This window comes from Vanessa atalanta, chromosome 18, assembly GCF_905147765.1.
Source record: "Vanessa atalanta chromosome 18, ilVanAtal1.2, whole genome shotgun sequence".
Taxonomy (NCBI): Eukaryota; Metazoa; Arthropoda; class Insecta; order Lepidoptera; family Nymphalidae; genus Vanessa; species Vanessa atalanta.
The window spans coordinates 9,944,386-9,971,800 of record NC_061888.1 but is presented as its reverse complement, the minus strand read 5'-3'; the positions used below and the strand labels follow the sequence as shown (position 1 = coordinate 9,971,800).

The 27,415-nt window shown below is 31.7% G+C and overlaps 1 protein-coding gene, 1 long non-coding RNA gene and 1 other non-coding gene across 3 annotated transcripts; 1 reads left to right on the top strand and 2 right to left on the bottom strand.

Moving 5' to 3' along the window:
• Positions 1–1,921: 1,921 nt before the first annotated feature.
• LOC125071139 (fatty acid-binding protein-like) lies at positions 1,922–6,430 on the bottom strand. Its single transcript, XM_047681230.1, has 3 exons — positions 6,308–6,430; positions 3,049–3,202; positions 1,922–2,124 (listed from the first exon to the last, which is right to left on the bottom strand). The coding sequence occupies exons 1-3, from the start codon at positions 6,428–6,430 to the stop codon at positions 1,922–1,924; spliced, it is 480 nt and encodes a 159-aa protein (XP_047537186.1).
• A 9,718-nt stretch (positions 6,431–16,148) lies between these two features.
• Positions 16,149–18,650, bottom strand: LOC125070990. Its single transcript, XR_007119899.1, has 3 exons — positions 18,565–18,650; positions 18,020–18,125; positions 16,149–16,390 (listed from the first exon to the last, which is right to left on the bottom strand). It is a non-coding gene; the product is annotated as an uncharacterized LOC125070990 (long non-coding RNA).
• Positions 18,651–18,903: 253 nt separating this feature from the next.
• Positions 18,904–18,977, top strand: Trnai-aau. Its single transcript has one exon. It is a non-coding gene; the product is annotated as a tRNA-Ile (tRNA).
• The last annotated feature ends 8,438 nt before the right edge of the window (positions 18,978–27,415 follow it).

The following is a 27,415-nucleotide window of genomic DNA, read 5'->3' as shown; positions in this document are numbered from 1 at the left end:
TTAAAAAAAAGTAGTCTATATCTTTAACCGGAACGCAATAATAACGCAATATTTGACATCGAATTGAAGTGATATCATTGGCAGGGAGCTTGAATAATCTATGATATTAAATATATAAAATGTATTTATTTGTCTAACTTTTCATGAAATTAGAATCGCAACACACAATATACATATAATAGATATATAACGACGAGATATCGTTGATGATAGATGCAGATACATTTTCATTGAAGTGTTACTCGAGTCATAAATTACACGTTTGGCTCAACTTGTACTCGGCCACAAAGACCTAATTGCGTATTGATTTTTATTAAAAATCGTAAATTATTAGACAAAATGGTATATTTTTTCATTACAAATTATAAATTGCAAATAGAAATGATACGGCATTGATATTTCGAAATGAAAATTAACCTTAAAAAATAAATAGATATAGGTACTGCGGATTTGACCTTACATACCTAACTACATCCTTAAATAAATATACATATTTGTAAATTTATATGATATGATATGTCATTTTTTCTTCGATTGGAATAGACTAAATATATAATATAGTCGGTAAAATAAAATGACAAGCAAGTTTTTAAAATAGTTATTTTTAATTCTGTTTATTTAAATATATGAAATGAAATACAATGTTTTGTTCAAAAATGATTAAAAAATGTATAAAAATCCTAATGTATTAAATTATGTATCTAATGTACGAAATTTTATTACAATTAGTATTAAGATAATTGAAAATACAATAATATTCGTATTATTTGTGAAAAAATACACAGATTAGTCACAGATAAAAACAAGACTATCACAAGACGCTACTATTAAAAAGTTAAGTCGTACACACACTAAAAATACTTTATAAAGAGGTATGCTATTTTTTAAATAAATTCTACAAGATTCTATAAATTACTGGCAACATAAAGATGGATGTTGTTTGTTTAAAGCTTTATGTTATTGTTCCAAATTAAATTGAATTGTATATGATAAACTATAAGGTCTGAATTATTTTACACGATACAAATTAAATTACAATATATTTTTTTGTATTGTTCATTATTACTCTTAGCCTATTAACTATGAAAATTAAGAACTATTATGATTCTACTGGTAACTTTGTGACCAACTAATTAAAAGAATAATTAATTAATTAAAATAAATGAATGCATTACTTTTCATTCATTTTATTCACTTTTCAGCCCGACCTACACCCCTTTGAAAAAACATTGAAAAAACCATAGCCTAGCATATAATATTTTTTTTAGGAATGGTACAATGAATGGTTTCATTCAGGAAAAAGGAAGTTATGTTATTTTAATGTATTAAGTTTATTTTTAATTGCGTTTGATAATAATCTTTATTAATTATTCAAATATATTTTTTCTTATTGTATTATGACGTAGCCAGACATAGATAATTGTCTGGCTTTTGTTTTGTATTAATATTTCATGTTGTACACAGCAAATGTTAAAAAATACGATACAGATCTATTAACACATTATGTCGGTATAAAATATGAAAATTGTACGTTCTGTCGGTTTAAAAGTATAAGATTTATTTATCTATATCCGTCAATTACATAACTATTTATTTTAAATAGAAACTTGATTGTTGTAACGCCTCTAGTGGACGACTTTCGTATATTTATGTAACATTCCGTAATATTTCTATTTTTTTTTTAACTATCTATTTTCTTTTTTATACTCGTTCATTGATATATTTATAAGTTTTTACAATATCATTTATGTGTACGGAATTCGACTCGATTTTTTTTTAACTAATAATTGTTTCTTAAGTCTATCTTGAAACTTTTTAAATTAAAAAAAAATATTTGTAAGGTATGGTTTTCATAGTTTGTAGTTTCTTCAAAAACCTTTACATAGAGTTGAACTTACAATGCATATGGATCTATCTATATCTATTCTAGTTTAATATATGGTTCAAGTTTCATTGCCCTCATGATATCTCCAGTGACGGAACATCTACCAGCCTGCATGATCACTCTCGGATCCTCCTTGCCGAAGACCAGCTGTTTGAAATAATGTTCATTAAGCGTGAACGTTGTATCTGGATCTTCGTCTGGTTCACCTTCGTATACCGTGACATTGTTGAGATCTAGTGCTGAAAAAAAACTTTGATATAAAAGTTTGAGTTATATAAATTCCCATTTTAAATCGATTTATTTGTTGTTTTATGTTATATTTAATTTATATTTCACGATTTATTTGACAGCAAAATAAGGTATCTATCAGAAAGGTGACGTAGTAACTACTGCGTTACTAAATACCAGATTTGAAAGTAATTTAGTTATGAATGTGCACACAGGTGCGGTCGTAGCTAAAGAGAGTCGTTATTTGTTAATATTTAAAAACATTAAATATTTAACGTAGGAATGTGTCTAAATAATGCACTGTTTTGTGGACTTCTATATAATGTATACCACTACGATATCGGTATAGGCAGTCGATCACGGTCGGTAATCCTTTCGAGGGGTTCGAATTACTTCGTTAGTAAACTAGGAGAACGTTGAAGCATATGCAGTATTAATGGTGTACCACTATTGTATATATTTTGTTATTAAATGACCTAAGATTTCCTATTAATTTGATGTCCAGATAAAGACAGGTCTAATTTATAAAACCAAGTACGGTACGGTACGGTAAAAAAATCATGTCTCATGTCATGTTTGAGAGCTCCTTTTAATATTTATTTTATTCTGTTTTTTTATTTTTGTGTGTTATAATCGCCATAGAAATACATCATCTGTGACAATTTCAAGTGTCTAACTAACACGGTTCATGAGATACAGTCTTGTGGCAGACGGACGGACGGACAGCGGGATCTTAGTAATACTCTTTGGGTACGGACCCTAAAAAAAGTGGTTTTAAAAATATTTTATCGCCTATCCAATCTGTTTATATTTTAAATTCATTTAAATGTTCAAATATCTTAATTCAGAGGTTGTTTACAGTTTAATTAAAAATATACAATTTCAGACATAATTACGAATAGTTTCTAGTAAAATAGTAACATAAAATTACTTACTCCAGGAATAAACTGACGTTCCTTTAATGATATTGAAGAGGAAGACTCCTCCTAGTTCTTTCGCTTTATTTGGATCGACACTCTCCACTCTGCTTCGTATTCTCGCGACCACGTCGGCCTTACTTTGATTGGGTTGATCACTATGAGACGCACCCTAGAAACACGAGAAAGGAATTAAATGAAGGAAGCACTTTACAATAATTTATTAGAGTTTGAGTAAGTACAATAAATTGTTAGCGTAAGATATAATTCGATAAATAAAATAAATGAATAAATATTGGACAACATCACATACATTACTCTGATTCCAATGTTATTAGCTAAAGCGCTTGTGTTATGGAAATCAGAAGTAACAACGGTACCGGGACGGTATGTATCCGATCTGTGTGTTTATACACACAGATCGGAGATGTTGTCTCCGATCTGTGTGTATAAACACACAGATCGGAGACAACATAACATAGAAAACTAATGAACTTTTTCTACATCGACTCGGCCGGGAATCGACCGGGACCGGGACCTCGGAGTTGCGTACCCATAAAAACCGATGTACACACTACTCGACCACGGAGGTCGTCAAGTTTTCCGTATAATTACACTTTTTATTTTTTTCCGTCTGTGACGTATCATAGTGATAGCGTTAGTTTCTATGGAAAGTCAACAGTGAAATTATAGAAAGGTTACAAAGATTTTCACAAGTCGTAACCGGTATCAAAAATGTCTGAAATGTAATCACGACAATTGATCTAAAAATTTGATGAACGATAATGTGTCACGACAGAGTTGTTAGCATGTTTTTATTTTTTATATAGCATACATTATATACTAAATTGATAGTCTTGTTAAATGATAAATGAAGCACCTATACTATTTAAGTAACTTTTTTTTGTTTTTTTTATTGAACAAACACGAAAACAAACATTTCTATTAAATAAAATATATTTTAAATTATTTTGTCAGTCTATGATCTATCAATTTAACATAAAATACCCTTGTGGTTTTGTTAAGAATTCACAAAAAAATACACAATTGAAATAAAAAAAAAAGATAATTAACGAAAAATTCACACGATCGAAGATTATATTTATCTATTGTTATAATTTTAATAAATTTAGAATTAAAATTATTACAAAATAACGTACTCACCATGTTGTATGTCAGGTTCCGTTCTGGCGTATGCGGCGAGATCTTGGAGGCTGACTTTCACTTGATTGCAACATTTGTATGTAGGGTGACCATGATACTTCGAACTTTCTTTTGGGTATTTAAAGACAAACTTACTACAGACTTTATATATATATATTTCATACGTTTATGTTTGAATGTTTATTATAGAACTTGAATGAGGTGAATTGTCGTATGATTTGACTTGAGAAGGTTTTTTTAGTTATTTATTAAAAAAAAACATTACTATGATTGAGCAGGTAAAGTCTTATTAATTATAAGATATATATAAGAGAGAATATAGTGAATTCCAAATCCTTGAAGCTTTTCAAATTCCGTTTACTCTTAAAGTAAAAGTACCTTAAGAGTAAAATAATAGAAGGTGAAAAAATTAATTAAATATTATATAAGAGATAAAAATGATTAATCCTGAGAAAGTAAATAAGGAACTAGATCTATACTAATATTATAAATGCGAAAGTAACCTGCCTATGTGATGCCCTTTTACGGCCAAACCACTTTACGGATTTTAATGTAATTTTGTATGAAGCAAGCTTGAACCTCAAGGGAGGACACAGTATACTATTTTATGCCTGACGACCAATCCTTTAAGCGCGAGCGAGGCCGTGGACGACAATTAGCTTTAAATAAAATCGGAAACGTGGTCATATTTGCGTTATTCAAATATGAACGGTAGGTTTTGTAAAAGCTCATGTTTACAATTAGCTCACTCAAATAAACATTGTTATATTGTGTCACCATTGACAAGAATCAGTAGGGGTAAAGACTTCTATATTGTATTTTTTAAAATTATAATGAGAATAAAATTGCTTCTTCAATACATAAAGCATTTACTATTTTTCTTGTAATCTAATATAGAAGTGCCCACTGCCAAAGAAATGTGTTAGTTTAACAACTGGCACAGGGGATATAGTTACCAAGATTTGAGGTGTATTCGCGATCTAATGTATGTTCAATATTTCCTACAGCGTCAATGTCTATGGGCGGTGGTGACCACTTACCTCTAGGTGTTTTTTCAATAGTCCACCTAACTATTACATAGTAATAAATCTGACAATAAATTGAATTTCATTATTTACTACATAATCTTTTGAAAAAGTTTGGTCATCGAGAACAACGAATAAATCTAATTCAAATATTAAATCTAATTACTCTATGATTAGAAAGTAAAAGTTTTCCAATCGAATAATTTTAATTATGTATATAATTATCCCAATACGTATATTTTATATGGTCACAGTAACGATGTACTCGTATAATAACAGCCTCTCTATCACGGTGGACATTGTTATTGCGTAAAATTTCACTTTTAACAGCCAGTCATGACGATTATGTGATTTCAATAACACATTCTAAGCTTGGTTCATCGCACTCAATGGTCACATTTCAGATTCCTCAGGAATCTAACGGCGAATATACTTATGTGAGATACAAAAAAAGAAGTCATGTTCATGTTTTCGTAATTGAAAACAAATTAACACTAAAGTTAAAATGGCCGACACGGTAGAACAAATTTATGGAATGTATTAAAATCCGTCAGAAGACCACTTAGCCACTAAAGTATATTGTTTATTACTATTTAAATTCAGAATAATTATAATTTATTATTGGTTTTAAAACTGCCACCTTTTTATTTGTTTATAAACAACCTAAAGTTATATCAAAAGCATCAAAGTCAAAAGATGTATCATGTACGAGTACTCACGCAAAAACATAGATGGCGCTGATAAGATGTATTTATATAATGCGTGATCAATTATTGTCCTTAGTTTTAAACCTGAAAATGGGATGTGATTAGTTTAATTTTAAGAATTTTCAGTTATACATTATCAAAAATTATATTTTTATGCAAAGTTTATTTACGTCGTTATCCAAGGTTTATTTAAATTTAAAACCTTTGGAATGTAGATTAGAAAACCGTGAAGAAACTTGGAACTTAATCCTTTATAAGTTTCTGAGTTAAATCATTACAGATCATAAAATACAGCTTTAAGAAAAAACATTAACGCATCTATCATCTATCACATAATTATATATCGAGTTATTAGTACTCTAAGGCTGTTATCACACCGACTAGTTCACGGCGAAGCAAAGGCACAGTGAGCGTGCCACGAATTCGCCGCGGGTGCGCATCAAGTTCGTTACTAATAGCGGTATGGACGCCATTTTGTATATTCTCGTACGACACCCGATCCATTCCACTTTAGTGGCATCAAAGATACCAGTGTGAGACGTAGAATCAAACAATTGTATTATTGGAAGATTGCTGCGTTTTGTCTACGCTAAACGCTTGCCTGTTTACAAATCGCCATTAAATAACAGCCTAAAAGCACCATTTAAATTTCAAAATAATGGTAATAACCGCATCAGAATACAACGTGTACTTGAGAAGAAGTTAGTGTACAAAATTAAAAACCGAAGCGAGGAGCGACTTTATTTTGCACCATTTACGGAAAATATATTGTTAGTCTTTTCTCATTGGAGAGAAAAAAAAAATGTGGTAAAATGAGTGTAACATTTATACTTTTTTATGTCATAATATTTTCCGTGCCATTTTAATTTATAAATTCATATGTTATTTTATTTTGTCTACATTTATTTACCATTTTTTAACTTTTGTCACGTCTATTGAGTAGCGCGTGCTCCTTCTTAGTCCCTACTCTAATACCTACGGAGATTAAGATGTTTGTTGTTGTACTAGAGAAGAAGTAGTTCCTTATGTATTTGTAACTGTATTTGTCTTGTTATCAACTGTCCATTAGGGATTCCTAATCTATATCGTGTTTCTGATTATTCTGGCGTATCTATCGTCAATAAAAAATACAGCAATACCTCGTTGGTCTAGTGTCTAGCTTATATATATAGGTTAGGTGTTGGATTCACGTCCTAGTTTGGTCAAGTAAAAAGTTATCAAGTTCCACAGTCAGCAGTGTACACACTTCCTTCCTCTGAATGCTGATAAGGCCGTCTATCCTGGACTTATCTCTCTCAGTTTTTGTTCGATTGCTCCTAAAAATCCTATCAGCTAAAGAGAGTGAAGAGATCGAGGGCACTTGTGTTTGCACAAATACGTCATGCGAACTAAAACATTATGTGCACAGTTGGCTAGTATCGTATCAGAATGGCTGTGGCTGGAATCGGTCAGGAAGTGATAAGCAATTCATAAAGTCACGAATAAATTAAATAATTATTTAGGTGTAACATTTAATATTTTATTTAAAAAAAAATTACAGAGGTAACAAAATTTAAAAGGATTTAATTATTGCAAAGCTTTTCGTAAAACTGTTTACATTTTGACATTTCAGAATCCAATACGGACGTATTTAAGTTAAAATGTGAACTGGAATGTCGAAATAGCAGGCTTTCGGTCAAAAACTTTTTTCATTAAACCGCTGTTACTGTGACACGAACTCTATTTGAATGAAGTAGAGTTGTGTTGCCATTGACGTTTAATTACGAAATGATTTTGTACCTAGAGAGATGTAACCCGAATATGATTTGAGAGCAAAAAGATCAGATGAGTCTGTTTGCGCTTGAATTACGTGAGACCTGAACTTATTTTAATGATATTTTATCTTAATAAGCGATATATTTTTTAATATTATTATAATAATGAAATATTACAACTGCAAAGGTGCAATCAATATAAATAAATCCTCTTTTGGCCTCAAAATAATATTACTTGTATGTAATAAATTGCAGTAGTAAGAAATTTGTTATTGTGTTTAAATGTTGACGCCTTAGCCCAGCTGTGGGCTGAGGCGTTTTCTCCGTGAACGAAATTCTCCAGCGTGTGAACGAAATCCATCATGCTGCTCCAATGGTGATTGCTTGTAGCTTATTTTTATGATACACAAGCAAGTTTCCTCGCGATATGTTCCTTCGTCGTCAAACACAAGATTTCAAATTAAGCACACGAAATTTCTTGAAAATTGCACGTGATCGAGAACGGGATTGTGGATTCTTATTTGGTTAAAATTCATATGTTCTAACTACTGGGTTCGATTAGATAGTTGTACTAACTTACAATAGGTAGGCCGTAGGGAATTCGAAGCAAAGTTGCTTATCACTATTTACCAAATAAACACAGAAATATACTGACATAACCTAAACTCCATTAACGTCATCGAATATTGCCATTGTATTTTAATTCTATCAAGAATGTATACGAACATCGTACAAATTATTTATTTACGGCTGATTTATCAAACGACAAGAGATTTTCGACCTTATTCTTTATAAATTAAAAGTGCATAATGGTTGAATGGATATGTCGCAAGTTTGCAAAGCAATAGATTATTTGGGTAGTCCTGAACAAACGTAAGGCACTTTCTGGAGACGCGTTTAACATGTTACCAATGAAAAAGTTGTTTGGAATGCGTAATAGAGTTCTTGTTTTCGTTTCCTTTCCACATTACGTTAAAATGTGTACTCGGGAGACGTATTCTTGGTTTTGATATTAAGAGTGAGGTCAGCGCGAACTGATTGTAACTTTATAATGATGTCTAGAGTCTAGACGATGGGCAGAGTATTTAGATGTTAGTACAGAACAGATTTTAATTAGTTTTATTCAATTCCTTTGGGCAAGTTACACTCAGAGTCTGTAGCAATTACTATCTATCCAATTTGCGTGAGCGTTGATTTGATTAAGGTTAAATAGAATCTTTAGGTGCAATTAGGGTAAAATTTCAAGGTCGAATATACTTGGTCGAAGAAATTTGAGTGTAGCTCTACCCATACATGTTTTGGTTTACGTCCGCGATTTTTCCCGCGTGTTAGGTTTTAGGAATAAAATAGCCTATGTCCTTTCTTGGGGTTCAAGATTATTGCGCACTATAATTCATCAAATTCGGTTCAGTTGGCCGCGAAAGCGTAAAATAACACTGTCACATTTAAAATATTAGTATAAATTTGAATGATTTCTTGGTGCCGAAAGGTTTCCGTATGTTATTTGTTGTACGAACTTTGATTTTTGAATAATAGCAATAGAACATGTGTACCAAATTAGTCCCTTAATTGAAGTAATTTTCGTGTACCAAAATTGTGTATAACAATAATAATTAATCTCATGCTTGACGTAGAAACATCGTGCGTGGGATGAAAATATGCCAAATGTGTACAAATACAACTTTTAGCAGCGCGGTGGAATAAACTCCAATGTTTATTTTTTAAAAACACGATACTAGTAGACCTTTATAGGTTGCTATGTAACTCAAATGTAATATTATCAACTCTGTACTGAGCAACCTCTCATTATCACAAAAATATCTATCAATTTTATTATTTACTCGTCCTTTAAATCGGAAGCAATACGAGGTATTACTTTAATAATTGGTAAGTGAGTACCACCTACACAGCCAAAGTCACGGTAAATTACAATCTGTTTTAAATTAACGACCCCTTAATTTATTTAATCATTATTTTAATAATTATTTAACGTTACATAAGGTTTCTCCACCGATACATTTTAACGAGATTTTCACCCTGTATATTAATCAATAACATTCCTTTATCAAATTCCACGTGTACCACAAACGAATGAACGAATGAAATTTTCGTTCTCATATTAAGAAAACAGTTTTTAATATTCTGATGACGCTCCTCACCGTGTGAATATTTAATGCTCCCACTGTCTACACACTCATGAATTTATGAATCTCATTATTATATATCATTGGGTATTTTTTTACGACTCCATTAATATACATCGTATTATTTTATCTGTTTATGGATTATTATTTTTTTTGTGTTTATTATAGGATGCTGTCGTCCTGACCGATTTGGATCACTCCGGTCAACTACAAAGGACATATTACAAAGCACAGGTGAACTGTCAACACGATTGGATGAATATTTTTTCTTAATTTGAATGTCAAGGGGTCTGATTTTTGGACGAACGAAACAAATCTTCATTCCTTAAAGTCCCAAGAGTTCGACACTTTTTTAAAAGGGTGCATCTTTTCATTTATTCATCTAAGTATTTTACCTAGAATTTTTCCTAACTAAATCCATTCCACTCGTATAGCGTAATGAATGATTTAATTTAATGAACGGTTTAAGAAAGATTACGTAAAAAGTACATCATTAATATATTTAAGGGCTTACTGGTTTTATATAGCAAATGTTGGGTATCGCGGCCACAGTGGCGTTGCTATGACGATCAGATGATCAGCCACAGATGATACTTTTATTTAAAAATACTTTTTCGAGGTTACGTTTTACGGCATACGTTTTTAAGATGTTTATATTTTTATATAAAACTGACTTAATAATTGTCTAATATTACAACAGGCATTATATTGCTGTGAGTAACTATAACTTGAAAATAAAAAAAATAATTTCAATTTCAGTTTTGATTATTAAGCTTTCAGGTATATACTGTCGGTTGACCAACTTCTCGTCCAACGCTCGACAGTCATTTTCATTATAGGCAAAGATGGGCCTCCGATATTTTTTTTGTATTGGAATCCGAAAAGGTTCGTTACGTATGTAGTATCTATTACGTCATCATTGAAAATGTGAGCATTGACTGATTAAGTCACTTGGAAATAATATCTTGTTTTTACATTTTTGAAATCTAGACTTTTCTTTTTTTATATACACAATTATAAATTATTGCTTTTTAAAACAATAGGAAAGAACTCGAACAATAAATTGGGTTACAGATAAAATGAAATTGATTGGTATTTAGAATTGAGCAAATCGCTTCAAAGGAAGATTACACTAATAATTAAATAACTATCAAACAAAGAAATTATTATCAAATTGTGGTTCATCGTATCAAGTGTATAAGTCAACACATCCAAGATCATGTTTATGGAATAGATCGACACTACCATGTAATAGAACATGCAAATAATATGGAACAAAAGACCAAGCTACTTCGGGTCGAACAATAAAATCTACACTTTAACTTACTACGCCTCGAATACGAGGCGACGCTCGTTTACCATACTACTGTACTTGCTAACCAAGAAGTGATTTAATTTACCTGTTCAAAGAATATGAGAGTAAAACGGGGTTTATGAACTTTTTCTTCTTCGGGTGCTTTATTACTCAATGTCGTGTTTGTCCTGAAATGCTTTCACCGATGTATCGACTAGCTTCCTCCACATCACTCTGTCCTCGGCTAGTCTCTGGGCAGTCGGAAAATTGAGTCCCGTTATATTTTGAATCTGGTCGGACCAGCGGGTAGGTACTCGACCGCGTTTTAAACCAATTAAAATTATCGTATATAAGTAATAGGGGTTGAAATTTCGACTAATAGTAACTGCACTCCATCGTAATTTCATAGAGGCTACAGTTATCACTGGATGTGCTAAAGGAGAAACAGTGTATATTCCACGAATATATTTGATACAATCAGAATACCTCTTTAAGTTCAAGAGAGTGCAGTTCGCGCTAAAAGTCTGCTTCGCCATAGGCACAAGTTCATATCTTTAAAATTAACCTTAGAGAAGACTGTTTTTCGCATGGACATTTCTAAATATCCTACATGCAGTCTGGTGGATTTAGCTCATGAAAATCGAACTACAAATTTGGTATACAAAGAGATCTCAAATTACCGTAAGATTTTAAATTATTCTGTCATATAATCAATTACCACGCGAGAAAAGCTGCAGGCAACAGCTAGTTTAATATATAAGAGATTGAAATGCTTAATAACGTTACCTTTAGTAAATATTGTAGATGCGTGGTATATTTTTCAGGTTAAAATATTCTCTGTCGAAGATTTTTTGCTAACTCCGCTTGAGATTGGTGGATTTATGTGAGATCTAAGAATAACTTTCATTTCATGGAAATTTGCTGTTTACGTGCTGTTAACGAGGCAATAAATAAACGCATAAGTTAATCTCTAAGTCTAAGTCTACTAGTCAGTCTAATGGTCTTAGTTAACTGTAGTGTAATCTATTCTAATATATTTTTCTTTTAGAGCCAAATTGCTGATCCAAATTTGATGCAATTAGGTATGAAACAAACTTGAGCTCCAAGGAAGGACTTTGGCTACTACGACTATATATAGGTAAAATATATATAGACATTTTTTGCGTAAACGTTGATTAGAAAAATACATGAGGTATTTGGCAAAGAATAGTTTATTTATCAGGACGATAATAGAAATGCTTGTTTTTTATTGAAGTTATATCTGCGCTGTTTTTCATTTATAAGACAGTTTCACCATGTGTCCACAGAAAGGTGATTAAATGTTTAATAATATGTTCTGCAGTTCGGCTAAACGTCATTCAAATTTGTTTTTTGATAACTAACTTTAAAAGACAATTGTACATACATTTTATACATCAAAACAGACAAATCACATACAAATATTAAAATATCGATTTCATCGATAGCATCGAAGCTCAGCGGCTCTTTAAAAATGAACTCAAGTCGCAACGTAGATCTTTATGGTGAAATGTCAGAAGTTGATGTATGACATTGACAGCAAATGTAATAATGTTTTCAGGATACAAGTATCATGGCCTATCGCTATATGTCGTTTTTAATGATTTACAATTAAACATCGAGAATCGAGTTTGTTTCTTACCGTTTCATTTTTCAGAGCTTTTTTCTCACCCTTTTAATGTGAAAATTTATCAACAAACTGATAATTGAAACAAAACTTATGGGACAATTACGGAAAAGGTCATAACAACCAAAAATAAACAAGGAAAGAGCTTCTAAATCAATTAGAGAAACTTCTCCAAGTTCTGAATCTAATGAGAAACAAACTGTTGATGAGATGTTACATCAAGAAACTTTTGCGGGCTATTTGCTCGTCTTATTTTTGGAGAAAAGATACTTATTTTTATATTATAAACCAGGAGACTTTTATAGTTGAATGCGCTAAATGCAGGAGCTACTCATATATTTCATTCCTTCCATTTTTGCTATACAAATTTAGATATTAGGTATTATTATTTATTTTATTTATTTTTTATTTATGCATTATTGCACCAACACTTACATACATACTACATTATAACTAAGGATTAACATTTAAAAGTTGCATGAGTGCAACAGGCGGCCTTATCGCTAAAACAGCGATCTCTTCCAGGCAAAATTTGGGCAGAGGACTGGTTTTAAAACAAATTTGGGAAGAGGTTTATTAATATTATAAAGTCGTAGAACTTATTTATTTAGACTATAAACTATTATGGATTATATTACGCGGAAAACGCAAGGAGCAATTTCTTTATATCCATAGTTAACTTGCGAACATTATATTATTTTCTATAAGGGTGTGCGCAAATATAATAAATGGTACTAGTTCGACATGACCACGTAAAGAGCGAAAAAAAGAGAGAGATAACAATTGAACCCATATGGGCACGAGGAACGAACTTTGACCCAATGCTATAATCAGGTAATGAAGATTGTTGCTCTAAATTCGTATAGTGATAGGTCATATTCCATCTAGTTACGTGCTTTCCTGTTTTATACAAATCTTAATCTGATGTATGTCGTTCAAACGGGTATACAAAGGCGCGGTCACAGGGGAAATTACCCGGTTACCCGGATAATTCGTCCTTGTCTAGAACCGTCATATGGATACGACGCGTCACACATTTAGTGATTCTGTCGGGTATAATTGGATTTTATATTTATTCTTCACATATATTTTTGTCTTAAATGAACGAATTGCGTTAATTCACTACAACAAAGGAGTATAAGGATTATAATAGTCTATACGATGATTTTTCTTGCCTATAATTCAATGCGATTGTGTATTTATTTTACGAGCAGGTACTTTGTGATTGGGCTTTGTGCAAGTCCGTTTATGTTGATTGGTTAACTCTCTCATCAGATATTCTACCGTCTAATCACAATACTTAACAGTATTGTATTCCGGTTTAAAGGATAAGTTAGTGTTAGCGCCTGACATAAATAGCATAGCAACCTTCTCACCTACCACCTATTGTACACGCATGCGACCACATATAACCGTTCTAGACAGTACGCAAGCAATAATCAAGCTATTCTCATCTAATTATTACGAAAAGGTCGTCGTTTTCGCCATGTCATTGTAACATTTACATTATATTAGCAACCTGTAAATTTCCTTCTACTGGGCTAAGGCCTCCTCTCCCTTTGAGGAGAATGTTAGGAGCATATTCCACCACGATGCTCCAATTTCACGCTGAAATTAGCCACATGCAGGTTTCTTCACGATATTTTCGTTCGCCGCCGAGCACGAGATGAATTATAAGCACATGAAAATTCAGTGGTGCATGCCTGGGTTTGAACCCGAAATCATCGGTTAAGATGCACATGTTCTAAGCACTGGGCCATCTCGGCTATCATTGAAAAGATGCTTTTAAATTCCCAACCTTTACGCACGTCCAATAAAGAGCTGTTAATTTTATCTGCATCGAGTTTTCTTTGAACTCATCCTATACAAAACGGTTAGTCAGTGTAACTGCAAACCCAAAGGATATAACATTTTAATTCCCAAGTTTGGTGGTATATTAGTGATATGAGGAATGATAACTATTTCTTACTGTGTCAATGTCTATCGGCAATGTTGACCACTTAACATCAGGTGGCTTATTTGTCAGTAAGCCTTCCTATGACATAAAAAAAAAAAACAAGATATTATTTTAGATATAATACAATAATCATGTTATATAACGCCTGGTGCTAATTTATCTTCTTTTGTAAACTGTATTGTTTTAATCGACTTAAAAAGAGGAATAGCAATGTATAGTCTTCTGACATGTGTCAAATGTTTTTTATTGTTTTAATTTAATAAAACGAATCTCATCGCGGCCTTATAGCGAGCCACTACACCAATTTAATAATATATGAAACTCTTAGGGAGGTTGAAAAACCCCGGGATTCATCTCTTGTTTCACTTAAAAAGAAGCCTTAAGAAGATGTATTCATATGTAAATAGATATTATCATATGAGGTACATCTTTTATTCTATTTGAAATTATTGTTACAATATTTTAGGTAACAGCTAGGCGAATGGGCAAGTAGACCACCTGATGGTAAGTGTTCACCACCGCTCATAGAAATGGGCGCTGTAAGAAATAATAACCATTTCTTCTTTGTACTGTTACTTTGTACTTGCAGTAACACTGGCTCACCCACCCTTCAAACCGAAACGCAACAGTACTAAGTATCGCTGTTTGACGGTAGAATATCTGATGAGTATTAAGGCTACTACAAAGCCCTACCAGAAAAATGAATTCTAAGGAATATGATATCTGTCAATAATTATGTAACATATTTAAAAAAATCCTTTTTACTTATCCCACAAATATGACTATGAAAATGTTATGAGTCATTTTTTATTATGCGCGCACGGTGTGACATGGAAACTACATGATAAACTTGCTTGCGAAACCGCCAATTAAGTGTCTACTCGCTTGAAATAGACAACTTCACAACTCATCTTATTTTACAATGTTTACTTATATATTTTATACCTAGTCGAAGTCATTTTGTACTTAAAATGCCATTATTTTTATTTAAATAATTTTGATATTGCAATTATAGTAATAACTAGCTGTCCGTCCCGACTTTGTACGGGAAAGTGCATTAAAACTCATAAAGATTATTTAGTCTTCCTGCCTGGTAGTTAACAAGTACCACGCTTTTTTATCATCTATATAATCTTGTATTTAATAATATACCTTCTTTACCAAAGTATTATTTAAAAAAAGGAAAGTGAAAAATATATATTTTTTTTATAGAAACTTGCCCCAAGAAGGATTTATTGACTTTGCGGAGTCGGAAACTTAGCGTTATAAGCTTATCCTTACGTCTCGTGCACAAACAATGACTATCACTGATTCTATGAAAGTGATCAATGTTACTGTGAATATACATAATATTTTTGTAAATATATTATAAATAATATACGTTATCTAAACTGCGTTTAAACACTACCGGACTTTATTTTTTAAACATTTTTGTTATATATTGTATCATAATTATTTATTTTTCATTTGAGGGAACGAATTTCGTAAAGACAGCATACTGACGGCATATTGTATTTTTTTCAATTGCGGTACTGAACTGCTGTGTAGGTTTGGTAATTTCTCATCTGCAACGGTTTTTTGAGATGCTCTACTGACGCTTGATTGCTGGATACTGGATATGTCATGGCGATTGATACTGTTAGCCAGCAGGTACGCTTGTTGATGTTCGACTGAAAATAATTAATATTCAATATAATATGAGAACAGTATCATTCCATACTAATATTATAAATGCAAAAGTATCTGGATGCTCTTCAATCTGAAACCACTGAACCGATTTAGATAAAAATTGGTGTGGACATAGTTTGAGTCTCGGGGAAAGAGCATGGGCTACTTTTTTAATTTATGCCTCTAGGGGGTAAAATGTTTGATGTCGGTTTGCGTGTTACAGGTAAAGTTTTATAAAATACGCGCGGATAAATTAGCAGGGTCAGCTAGTTATGAAATAAATATACAATTTTATAGCGATTAACAGTTTTTTGAAACATAATATTTTTCTTAATAATTTTTATGAAATGACCGTCACCGTCATAGGCATTGGAAATTCAAGAAGTGTAATCCACACCATATAAAACAAAAGAGTAACTACTGAGTTTCTTTCGAACCTTTTCGGTAGAATCTTCTTTCCGAACCAGTGGTAGCTATCTATTTAATTCAATACTAACTGTAACGTGATCATTCAAAGGTGTTTTTTTGAGTCTACTTGAATACCTTGGGACCTTACTGGAGCAAAGTAGCAACAGACGGAGTGCAATGGAAGCAGTTGGAGGAGGCCTATGTCAAAAGTCACCGAACTGAGGGATATTTTATAATAACAACTCAACTATGCACACACAAATAAATGTTCGGAATAAACGGCTTTTATTATTATTACTTGAATGAAGAATATTTTGATTTTATTTGATATACATTCAATGCATCTTATACCTGTTATTACAGTAGCTTATTTACAATTAAAACCAGAACCCAGGAGTACAGAGTATCTACCTATAGAGATTAAGGACTAGAATAATTCGACCATTGCAAATATATTTCTGGATAACCAACGATCGGCTGGTGCAAAGTAATAACGTTAAATAGGTACGTCAATACATTTCCACATCAACGTATATTTACATAAAAGTATGTACGTACACATATGTAGTATAATGAATTTCATAACGATTAATATCAACAATAAATATTTCATATCAAGCCTCGTTTTCGGTACATTTTCATTGTATTGCCCTTAATATTATTCCTTTGATGTTTGTTGCGTACAAATGAACAAAATGGAATTGATACCACGGTATACGTTAAAATATATGTATTATATAAGAAAAATAATTTTCTTCTTTTATTGACGTAACATAGCCTTTGAAATGCTTATATATTTCAAATAATAAATTAATAGAAATAGTAGACACATCTATCTATCATACAATATTATGTAAAATTTTCCGTGATATTGCAAATAGTATCGAATGATAAATACTTTTATTTTACAATAACTGATTACATTAAAATTTATAATTTCACGAAAGGAATTCTTTTAAGGATTAATTTGTCATTCGTTTATGAATAGAAGAGCGTGCTAAAATAAAAATAAAACATAAATAATGTGGACAACATGTCTGAATTGATTAGTTGAGCCACAGATAAAATAAATACAAATTGTTAGAAAAAGGTTTCCTTTCTTTTTATAGGAGGGATATGAGAGACAGTTTATCAATGTTAAAAATACCTCACTTGCAACTTATTTTGTATCTTACCATTTGTGTTTTTAAAACCATTTTATATTATTTTAATAACTAACTTACTGATACGTCGTATAGCTGCTTCAATCCTTCGTTCGAAAATCGTACCAACGAGGAGGAACAACACGACTGCCAGTACGACGGGTCCGTATAACTTCCATTCCATGAACTAAAAATCGTACATACATAAAAATAGAGTTTGATTCCAAAAAGGTTTATTTGCATGAATGGAATAAACGAAATAACCAAATATTAACGTTTTTAAAATAAAAGAATTATTTTAAAAGTCAATCTTATAAATTAATGTTTTATAATAAAACTTTAGACTATATATGTAGATAGTCAACGCTGAGACCGCGTCGAAAAATGTAGTGGCCAACCGTTGGCTACTAAGTACACACACACTAGTCAAGTAGTACGTTTGGCGACTGTCAAGAGTCACACACAAGATAATAAAATTGACTTCTTGTTTTAGTTCTTTTGTAAGCGATATATTTAGATATATAAATAATCAAGCTTTAAGTATTATATTATATTATTTCTGTGTAATGCCTGGACGAAGAGCTAGTATTATGTAATAAATTAATTAAGTAATATCAGTAACTTACGTGAACTACAATTATGATGTTAGATTTAAGTATGGAATTGAGGTCATTTTATTTCAAAACATCTGTAAGATTTTTATGCGGCTTCATAGTTTAATTGTTTTGAATTGATTTGACATTTTTAGAGTCATATTCGATTACACTAAACATTTTTTAACAAAAAAGTTTCATTATAAATATGAAAAATCCTCCTAACCTAAAAAATCCGAACCTCTTTTATTTATTTATTTTGTTCTTCGTTTTTATAAAATTGTAATCACTGTTATCTCTCTATTTATCGATTTAAAACTGAAAGATATGCTAGTAGAAATGTGATACATTATTTCAGCATCTTCGTCATCCGGCCCATTAGCTCAGTTGGTTAGAGCGTCGTGCTAATAACGCGAAGGTCGCGGGTTCGATCCCCTCATGGGCCAAGAAATACTTTTTCTTATTTTGTCCAATTTTTTTAAAACAAATAAAGTAACTTTTAAACGAGAAGGCTAATCGTAATACGCATGTTTTTGTACTCTTTATTTAGTTCGAATGGTTCATCAATAAATTCTTATCCTCTATCGGGTAGCCGGTGGTAAGGAAACTGACGCGAATAATCTTGCATTGGTTAGGTTAGGTTATGTATTAAACATATTTGTGAGACATTCAAAGAGCGAATTTAAGTTTTGTTCGAATAAAAATTTCCACCAGCGTCCATTGTGATCATTTTATTTCGGTTGTTTTGAAATCAGGCCCTAGTTGTTATACATTTTTGGAGAGCTAAGCAAACGGTTATGTTTTTAAAATATTCTGCAGGACTAATTTCAAAACGTATTTTTTTTGTTTTTAAGGCATTTATTGGAAAAAAAAACAAAAAAATATTTAAATAACACCTTTTTTCGTTTCGCATTTTTAAATTTGGACCGATAATTATGTTTTAATATTGACAAATAACCATAAATATTAATTCGTTTTTATAAATCAGAAGAAAAGAAACGATTTTAATTGATACTTTTTTTTTATAATAAATTTTTGAAGTTGCATTTTTGACTTATTTTAAAAAAATCTTAAAAAAGGTGATAACTCAAAAATGGTTCACTTTGCATAATCCATATGGGGGTTAAAATTATCCTCCTAACGGGAATACGTCGAATTACCAATAAATCTGTATATATTGTATAGATAAAATAAGAAATGATGATGAAAAGCTTAAGAAACATATTGTATTTTTTTTATTCGAAATCAGTTCGCCAAATTCAGGTACCCTCACCTCTCGAGACTACAAGAACTTATTCCACTACGCAGGTCTAAAGCAGTTAATGGATACACATGTGTCTTATTTTCATCCAACGCTGGATATTGTGTCGATTTTGTCATGATGTTTTCACGGCCAAGCACGTTTAGCAAGCATTATAAACATAAATTTAGCACATGAAAAATGGTTCAGTGGTTCTTCTTCATGTTTGAATCCGCATTTATCACTGGGCCATGTCGGATTATTACTAAGTTCTTACTAAACATCATTATAAATATCGTGCACAATTTTATATTTTAGTTTGAAAATAAGTGAACAAAAATATCCGTTCATAACGACTACAAAAATTTCATCGGGAAATACCTTGATATTTTCATTTTAAAAATAAGCTCTCCATTCAATAGCGGGTGTACTTAAGTCATCGTGTTATTACCTAGGTCTAGAAAAACTACTTTGCTAAAAATGATCTTGCGGGTAAGATAATCTCTTAGGAGATCATCTGCTATTTCACGCCTTTCTGATGGCGTCCGACCTGAGCCGTATACAGCGTGTTTACTTTTGTAGAAAAAAAAATTAACCATAAAATATCGAAACTGTGATAACACAAGAGATTTCTTATGCCAACTTAAAAAAAAAACTTATCATTTAGTTTTATATAACAATGAACTTATAAGAAACAAGAAATTAGAAGTGAGTACATCAGATACATAATCTTCAAACCATTTGCTTTCTTGGTACATGTTTACGTAGTACTTGTCTCTACTAAAACTATTTCTTTTATAAGTTCCCTTCGTTTCAGTATTGAAACCTCAGTAAACATTTTCTTTTATATTTATAGAAACTATAAGTTTCCTGCAAACATGCACGTTGCTTAAGCGCTTAGTGAAATTGTGATGATGGGTTTTATCCGTGCTATTGCTTTGAGATATAAACCTTGCTAAAGTACTAAAGCGTCATAATCACAGCGCAATTTTTCATCATTTAATTTAATTGTATAAATTTATTTTATGATTTATTTATAAACATAACTAGAAATATAGTAGTCGTTCTTTAGTCTAATTATCTTTATAATCTATAAAAAACTTATATATATGACGGCGCATGCGTAGCGTCATTTGTCGTATTACGTCGTCTAGATTTGACAACTACTCGTCACTGTCAAAATCTAGCGGAGCGTCGTGTGGATGGTTAGCGCAGACATAATGGCGGCATTCAACTGGGAAGAGAAACCGTCATCGTAAACGCACCACAAATACGACGAATCGCTTTTGTTCCGTGTAATCTACGATAGTTTTTGTTAATTTCGATTCATTTGTGATATAAAGAATATTAAGACTATTAATTTGATTTTTGGACAAAACACTGATTTTATTTTATTGGAAGAAGTATATTGATTATACTATTGATTTTGACGTTTTATCTTGTTATTCAATTGCATCTAGAAGTCATAAATCATGGCTAATCCTGACAAAGGTGATCTCTCGCCTTTATATATATATATAAACTAGCTGCCGCCCGCGGCTTCACTTGCTTAAGAGTTGGTCGTCAGGTGTTAGGCATACTAATAAATAAATAAATAAATATTGGACAACATCACATACATTACTCTGATCCTAATGTAAGTAGCTAAAGCACTTGTGTTATGGAAAATCAGAAGTAACGATGGTACTACCCAGACCCAAGATAACATAGAAAACTAATGAACTTTTTCTACGTCCTTATAATATTAATAAGAACTAAACTAATCTATAGTTTAGATGAATCCCTATTTCCCTTGGTCAAGCCACACCTTGAGAACGACTTCACCGATTTAATACCGCTTTTTTTGTTTACTAATTCGTTGTAATAACGATCTTACGGAAAGAAAAAATCAGAGAAAATTGGAAATTTGCAAAAAAATTGAAGAGTGTTAAATTTTTAGCGTTTTATACGGGTTTTCTAATAGGAACTGTGAGCCAATAAAAATATATAAAATTGCATCCGTGAGCGGACTGCTAGTATAAGATACTTTATTTACTATACTAATACAGTGGATTGTATATTTTCACAATAAATTTTATCACTTTATTTAGTTTTTAATCTGATAATTTTTTTAACACAAAAAAAGAATATATACAAAATTACTTTTAAAACATATTCATGTACAACTAACACTCATTTTGTCTAATTATAACTGATATTATTATCGTGAAAGTAATTTCAGTTCGGTCTACTTTCAATATCTCAACTAATCATCGACCAATATCGTATAAATAATTTATATAAGAAGACAACCATATGACAGATAAATGAATCTTTATAAAATAAAACTTGTTTGACACAACATATTTTAAATCACATTTACTTTTTTGCTTAATAGTTAAAAAAATAACGTTGACAATAATATTGACCAAAGTAAAGTAAAATCACGGGTGCTAGGACTTTGCCGTAGTCATTGCATCTTGGTACGACCTACTCAGTTATTGTACTACTAATCTGTAATGTTTTATATTGCTTTGTTCCAGTGTAACAGACAAGGGTCCTTGCAGTCAGGACGGATTTGATACCTTGACAATCTATGGAAGATCGCCCGCCCCCGCCCCGACCCCCTTATCTGAATCACCATACACCCTTACGGTTGTTGAATCTTTTTTGACTACGTGCTACGGAGTCTTATTTAAACGTTGACGTATAGGTACACATAGGGGCGACTAGGGAAAAACCTAGGCTCTTTTCTATTCGGTCTTTAGATAAATTCATCCCTGCTTTTTTGACTAAAATTTTGACTATTTACCATCAGGTATTCCAATTGCCCCTTTACGGAATTTAAAGGGGCAATTGGAATTTACAGAATAAAACGGGAAATTACAATTTAAATTATTAATAATACTTTACGATAAGTCTAGATCTATCTAAATTTTATATGAAATAGTTATCGTCAATCTTATATTTAACCTTCTCCTTAAAAGTGACCTTAGCTCAGCAGTAAGATATTTTACAGTCTGTTACATTAGTTTTTGTTATTAGTACGAAATCCATATACGTTAGGTCCATTACGAAAACTAACTACATAAAAGTAAATATTTGTATTGCAATTTCAAACACGCTGTAAACCGGGATGTCAAGCAACGGTGCTGGATAAAACCAGGCCGTAAAGATTTAGCGGACATCTGCCCTCTGAGCGCTCTGTGATGAGAAATCCGGCTGGCGCCAATGTTGATGTTGCCTCCAGAAAAATATATCCAGTTTCTAAAATACTCGTCGAATCACTTCCATAATTATACACCGACAGATAACCTTTACACGATCCAAGTAAGGTTGAAGTTTAGTACAAAGTTACTACATATTTAGAGCCTTTCAGTTTAAATATTTGAATTTTGACTAAAGACGGGTTCAACAACTCGACAAATCGCAGTGATTTTTGCATAATCGTAATTTGTATTTCTTGGCGGTGAAATGTAGAATCAGTATTCTGTCACATATATATCAACCAAATTTTATAAGCGCGGTAATACGTTATAATATTCGAATCCTTTCTTAAAAAGGAACGGAGGCTAGATACTTTTTGGCACTTTTGTTTTACAAAATAAACAAGAAATGCTTGTATGAATGGTAGCGCAAATGAGCAAATCAAGCAAATGAGGCGGACTGAGTTCATGCTCATAATTTGAGTTTACACATATTTCATAAGAATGCGAACCCGTGTTGTTGTAACGGAATAAATTCTAAATCTCATCCTCAAAGAAAGAGAATGTCTTTGCTTAACCGTGGTACGTGATCCTATAAAAGATATACAAATATTTACCGCATACCATTTCAATACCACTGATTTAATCACTCGTCAAATTGATAGAATATGGTGAAGGTTCAATATTATTTACAAATGTTACATAGATAACGATTTTGAATGTTTAATATGAAGGTATAAGCCATTATCCAAAACAACTCACTGTTTTCAAACAAAATCAGGAAAATCTAACAGGAAGGGAAACTATGAACCAAACTCTTTAAGGCAACTTGTCCTTTTTACCCTTTTAGTGAATTAATGCCATAGTCATGTGGCACGTGTATTATTTTTTGTTAATGCTGTTTAATTTTTTTTTTGTTTAAGTTTTCAAAATAAGAATTTGAAGTCATTTTGAAAATTGATTATTAAAGTTATCGAAGTGGGTTTCAATCAATGAAATTGATAATTTATGAAGTCCATTAAAGTATAAAAACAGGTGCTTCGTTTTCATTGCGTAAGAAAATGTATATCACTATTAATAAAAAAGCTATGATACACACCGTCTTAAGAATCAATGTCTTAATAATACTTTAAAATGAATTATCACCAATAACAAAATCATTTTTAAGGTTTCATTTACGTCGAAGATGATGCGTATGGCTTCAATAAGACCATCAGAAGCCAAATAATGCATAGATCCTTTCATTGGTTCTGTAAAAGACGAAGGAGAGCAAGTATCAAAATAATAATTATCTATAAATAAATAGTGAAAGACAAAACTTTTTTATCCGTTAGCCGATTTTTTTAGTTCGGCAGCTGATGAGCTTTAGTGTTATCAATAAAACATTTTGAAAATAAGAGCACAAAAAAATTTGTTCGAGAGATAGATCTCGTCAGCGGCGTCGCTTGCGTTTTAAGGGTGGTCAGGCATGAAGAGTAGGCTATGTCCTACCTTGGAGTTCAAGCTTGCTTCGTACAAAATTTCATCGAATTCCGTTTAGTGGTTTGGTCGTTAAGCAGCAGACAGACAAAGTTACTTTTGTATTTATACTAATAGTATAGATGAATAGAATGATTATGGTCGAATTTCTGCTACTTGGTGAACATTAGTTAATTTTATTGCAAAAATTTTACAATTTTTTGTTTATCTCACCACATAGCAACACATAGCATTGTTCTGCTCCAGTTTGAGTGACTCAGTGTAACTACAGGCGCAAGGGACATAAATACATCTTAGTTCCCTAGGTAGGGCGATGTAAGAGTATGGTTAACATTCCATTGCCAATGTCACGGTGTAAAGTGTACCGGATGATACAATAATCTAAAAGCAAGAAATCGTTTGGAATCTGTAATTTATCCGACAACTTCGATTAATCGTTCTGCGTTTACGCCCCGACAACCAGCACTATGACCATTATTTAAGTTTCAGTAATTACGTAATTCGACCCCTGGAGGGTCGCCATACTTGTAAAAAATTACTCGGAAAATTATATCTCTGTCTCCAGGTCACGGCAAAAATTTTAACTCTGATGGAAAAATGTGGAAATAGGTAATTAGGATTTGCCATATTTTAAAGATATGTTGAAAACTTTCATCCTAAATTGCACCCAAGTGGGCGAAGTTTAAAATGAATGTTTGTATAGATCTTGGTTATTTTTGAATGTTGGAAATACGGAATTAGGTATTTATGCGCTTGTTTAAACATTACCTAAGAGGATTGTTTCCTCTTACCTAAGAGGAAACAATAACAGATGAACGTTTGTATGGATATTTGTTGTTTGTCTTGAATATATATTAAGATATGTAATAAACAAATTAAAAAAAATAATAATCGTTATTCCAAATATTAGCATTTTTACAAACAAGAATTAAAAAATGGTCAATTAATTACTGTCATATAAATAAACATAACATATACAATATATACTGATTATAGCAATAAATAGAATGAATGAAAATTATTAAAATCACGTGAAATTGTGTTTCATTCATGATTTGATAAACTATTTTGGAGATTAATTATTTACGCTATGTAAGCTCCGTTTTGTTTAATCAAGTTAGTAAATGTTATGGTGTCTGTAATGAGTTGACTCAAAAATCTGAAAATGAGATATCCTGTGGAATTTTGTAGTTGATCTATTAAGGACAATTAATTGATTTGGTACATAGATAGTGTACCGTGACCGAGGCAAATTAAGGGCTGGCAATGAAGGTTACCAAAAAACTTAAATACTGAAGAAAATTCAATTGATTTCTGAATTAAAAATATTATTTATGACATATCTTACCGGGTACATGAAGACTAACCTAGTCTTCATGATAAAAAGTTTACGTAAGAGTGTTAGACAACGTCCGGTAGATTGAAATTAATTGTTTTTAATAACCAGTATTTTATTATAACGTATCTTTGAAGGAAATCAATAAATAATCATGGTGAAGAATTAATGTATTTTTTATATATTAAGAATATTATTTGGTGGTTGGGTTTTATGCAAACCTGCCTGGTACCACCACAACCACCACCAACTCAGGTAAGTGTGCCAGTGTAACGTCAGACACAAGGGATATAACGTCAAGGTATGGTTGGTTTCTTTCAGTGCTAATTTATATGGGCGGTGGTGACCACTTACTATCAGATGGTCCATATGTCCGTCTGCTTCTAGATATATTAAAAATAATAATAATAGTATATGAGTCTCACACACAAGAGTAAGACGGCGTACAGATTTTTCATGTCGTTTGTTGTCAAGGCTTACTTACCCCCAAGGCGCGCAAAAAGACGCTCACATCGCACAACAAAGTTTTCGAAAAATCGCGTATTGTAATCTTTTTATCATGTTTATTTATTTTTATTTATTTATTTATTGGAAAAGTTACACCATTAACTTATCACTAAGCACTTAAAATTAATATCTGACTTGGATAACATACAAAGTGATACGTCTTTAAAGGTGTAAACAACATTGACAACATGTTATAGCTCCCAACTTTTAACCGTAGCTCATACAAACACTCTCTTATAGAAATTGCCGATTTACTGAAAAATACGTAATACAGGAATACGCAATATAAGTTTTGTTTATGTTATTTATTCAGAAAACGAATGGCAATAACTTATTTGATTCAGTACTTCGTTCACGTACCGGCGTTATAATTTACAAAACGTGAAAACGACGCTAACTGAATGCGTACTACAATAAACTACATATTTTGGGTTCCGTGTATTATTAAGAAATCCACTCTCAATTGCATCAATTTTTGATTATTTTTTTTTAAGCTCCATACCGATTACTTAAGATGAAAAGAGGTTTTTGCCGCACTAGTTTTACTTAAATTTTCATGAGTTATATTTGCACAGAGCCTTACTTGTTCAAGTCCGTTTGGATAGGCCCCACCTTTTCATTACATATTCTATCACCAAACTTGAATACTGACTATTGCACTTGCATAAACGAGATACATAAAATTTTTGACTTTGTAAAGGATGGTCAATATTTCTGATAATGCCAAGGACAACAAATAAAATTCCTTTATTTAATGTAGAAACATCACATTTACGTATTGATTGACTAGTACACTACCACTGGTTTGGTAAAGAAATGTTCGGATTTCCGAACATTTTCCAGGTGTACATTTGTAAATGATAGAAATTCAACTTTTCTTTGCCAACATTGCAGTCAATCTTGACCTTGAAATATTTCTAAAATTTAAAAAAGTACGTTTTATTTTTTCTGTTATGAAATACGGCGATTCCAATTATTATGTACTAATAATTAAGTTGCATTTTAGTTTTAATAAGTATCGTAGCCAATTTAGTTTCAGGATAGTCGATTGCAACAAAAAATAAATATTAATATTAGTCCAGAGTAAGTAATTATTATTAATACAGAGCTAGAAGCAGTCTTTAAATATTAAGAACA